We start from the raw sequence: 3,284 nt of genomic DNA on the forward strand, positions 1-3,284 counted from the left end.
TCCGTGGCTTCTTGTCCTGCTTTGTTCTTGTTCCTCTGTTACTCTCTGCAAAGCCCTTCTGAACCGCTGGTATGGCCTTGACTGTACAGGTAGTCCTCAATTTACAGCAATCCGTTTAGTGACCGTTTGAAGTCTGTCAATAGGAGCCCAGACTATAATCAAGGAGAGAAGCAGCCTGGAATTAAGAGGAAAAAAAAACTTCCTAACCACAACAATTAACCAGCGGAACAACTTGCCACCAGAAGTTGTGGGTGCCCCGACACTGAAGGTTTTCAAGAAGAGACTGGACGGCCACTTGTCTGAAATGGGATAGGTTCTCTTGCTTGAGAGGGGGTTGGACTAGATGACCTCCAAGGTCCCTTCCAACTCTTGATATTCTATTATTCCTAAAGGTGACGGATGACCTTACAGGTGACCTTGGTTAGACTAGAACAGGGGTCCCCAACTCTCGGTCTGTCGACCGGCACCGGGCCACGGCACACCAGCAACCGGTCCCGGGAAACAAGGCAAGCCCCATCCGTGGGATGCAGGCAGCAAGCCAAACCACGCCACCTCCGGTCTGTGGAAAACTCTCTCTCCGTGGTCCCTGGTCCCCAAAAGGTTGGACTAGAACAGGGGTCGACAACCTGAAAAAGCAAAAGAGCCCCTGGGAACCGGTTCCATCACACATAAAAAAAAGTGGGAGCCCCGCGCGTGCATCCACGCACGCGCATAAAACAAAATGTTTTGCGCATGCGCAAAATGTTGTTTTCTTGCGCAAGCGTGCGCGTGGATACACGTGCGCGGTTCCACTTTTTTTTATGTGGACGCACCTGCACGCCAGCGGCGACGGGTCTCCGTGGTGACGGGCGCTGGGTTGCGGCGCCGCCTTCAGCCCGGGCATCGCCGGAGCCACCCCCGGGACCTCCAAACTGCCGCCCGACCTCTGCTCGAACACCAGCAGGTTTCGACACGGGTGTTCGGGTGGAGGTGCGCGCGCAGCTCCGCCCGAACAGCGGTTTGGAGACCTGCTGGTGCCGGTGGATGCACCTGCATGCCAGTGGCGACGGGTCTCCGTGGTGACGGGCGCTGGGTTGCGGCGGCGCCTTCAGCCCGGGCGTCGCCGGAGCCACCCCCGGGACCTCCAAACTGCCGCCCGACCTCTGCCCGAACACCAGCAGGTTTCGACACGGGTGTTCGGGCGGAGCTGCGCGCACACCTCTCCAAAGGTTTGGAGAGGTGCGCGCCCAGCTCCGCCCCGAACACCCGTGTCAAGACCTGCTGGTGCCGGTTTAGAAAGCTGCTGCGGGCCGCGGCAGCTTTCTAAACCGGCACCAGCAGGTCTCCAAACCGCACCTCCGCCCGAACATCAGCAGGTCTCCAAACGGGTGTTCGGGCGGAGGTGCCAGAGAGGTGCGCGCGCACCGGGCGACTGGGAGCCGCAGGAGACGGCTCAAAGAGAGGCTCAGCTAATCTCAATGTACACATGTTGTACTTTGACAATAAAGGTTTATTATTATTATGCGGCTCCGGAGCCGCGGGTTGCCGACCCGTGGACTAGAAGACCTCCAAGGTCCCTTCCAACTCTGTCTCAGCCCTGAGTGCGCTTTCTGTGAAAAAGGACGCTTAAACCTCGTCCTGATTCCCGAATGTGCCTCTCGGTTTCCGAAGCTTTTTTCAGAAGATGAAAATGACAAATGCTGCAGCCCGGAACGTGTCCTTGTGCCCAGAAAAAGGACGAAAAGGTCATAAAAAGCAGCTGGGGGAGGTCAAGAGTGAGGGACAAACTGCACTCGGGGGGGGGGGGTGCTTTTTCAGAGGATTGTAATATCCCCAAATCAGCCACCAAGAGACGCAAGGAACAAGACCGGCAGACTGTGCAAGAAAGAGACAATTAGCCAAGGGAACAAACAGACCGGAAAAAACGCCTCCCCACCAGCGATCCTCACCCAACTGAGCCCAGATTTAGCTCCAAGATGAACATCAGAACCATCCGTCTAGACCAGGGGTCTTCAAACTTGGCCCTTTGATGACTTGTGGACTTCAACTCCCAGAATTCCTCAGCCAGCAAAGCTGGCTGAGGAATTCTGGGAGTTGAAGTCCACAAGTCATCAAAGGGCCAAGTTTGAAGACCCCTGGTCTAGATTAAGCAAGCCATAGCCCCCATCAAGGAACTGCCAGACAAGCTGACATTGAACAGTCCCACCAAAGAAGCACCAAGGCCTCTCCCACCAACACTGACGCGGCAAGCAGACGCGTGAATAAACAGAGAGCAGACCCCACTCCCTTCTGGCACTGATGATGTTCCCCAGTTGGGCCATGGAACATTTATTATCTCCTCCTCCTCCTCCTCCTCCTCCTCCTCCTCCTCCTCCTCCTCCTCCTCCCTGCAAACCCCACTCCCTTCTAGCACTGACGAAGTTGCCTAGTAGAGTCATGAAATATCTGCAGTATCTCTTCCTTTCTCCTCCATTCACAAGCCCCTTTCCCTTCTGAAAAGGTCACCTAGTTGCGCAATGGAACGTCTGCAAGAAAACCACCCAGCTCATAGAGCACCAAGGACCCCACAGTCCTCCTCCTCCTCCTTCTCCTCCTCTCCACAATCCCCACTCCCTGCTTGCGCTGATGATGTTCCCTAGTTGGGTAATGAAACGTCTGCAAGAAAACCACCCAGCTCAGAGAGCACCAAGGACCCCACAGTCCTCCTCCTCCTCCTCCTCCTCCTCTTCCTCCTCCTCCTCCTCTCTCCAAAAACCTGACCCCCTTCTAGTACTGAGGAAGTTGCCTAGTAGAGTCATGAAATATCTGCAAAAAGACCACCAAGAGAGTATCTCTTCCTTTCTCCTCCATCCACAAGCCCCTTTCCCTACTGAAAATGTCACCTAGTTGGGCAATGAAATGTCTGCAAGAAAACAACCAAACTCGGAGACCACCAAGGGATCCCACAGCCCTCCTCCCTCCCCCATGGTCCTCCTCCTCCTCCTTCTCCTCCTCCTCCTCCTCTCCACAATCCCCACTCCCTGCTTGCGCTGATGATGTTCCCTAGTTGGGTAATGAAACGTCTGCAAGAAAACCACCCAGCTCAGAGAGGACCGAGGACCCCATAGTCTTCCTCCTCCTCCTCCTCTTCCTCCTCCTCCTCCTCCTCCTCCTCCTCCCTGCAAACCCTAACCCTCCCTTCTAGCACTGATGATGTCACCTAGTTGGATAATGAAATGTCTGCAAGAAAACAACCAAGCTCTGAGAGCACCAAGGACTCCACAATCATCTTCTTCTTCCTCCTCCTCCTCCTCCTCCTCCTCTCT

At 55.2% G+C, this 3,284-nt stretch overlaps 1 protein-coding gene across 1 annotated transcript in view; it reads right to left on the reverse strand.

The window, feature by feature from the left end:
- DNAAF9 (dynein axonemal assembly factor 9) overlaps positions 1-1,035 on the reverse strand; it is a gene marked incomplete at its 5' end in the record, with an annotated part of 51,925 nt that extends 50,890 nt beyond the window's left edge. Inside the window, one exon of the mRNA XM_083367076.1 lies at positions 1,008-1,035. Coding sequence (XP_083223202.1) covers positions 1,008-1,035 — 28 coding nt within the window. The remainder of the gene's footprint in view (positions 1-1,007) is intronic.
- Positions 1,036-3,284: the final 2,249 nt, after the last annotated feature.

This window comes from Vipera ursinii, assembly GCF_947247035.1.
Source record: "Vipera ursinii genome assembly, chromosome: 7".
Lineage (NCBI taxonomy): Eukaryota > Metazoa > Chordata > Lepidosauria > Squamata > Viperidae > Vipera > Vipera ursinii.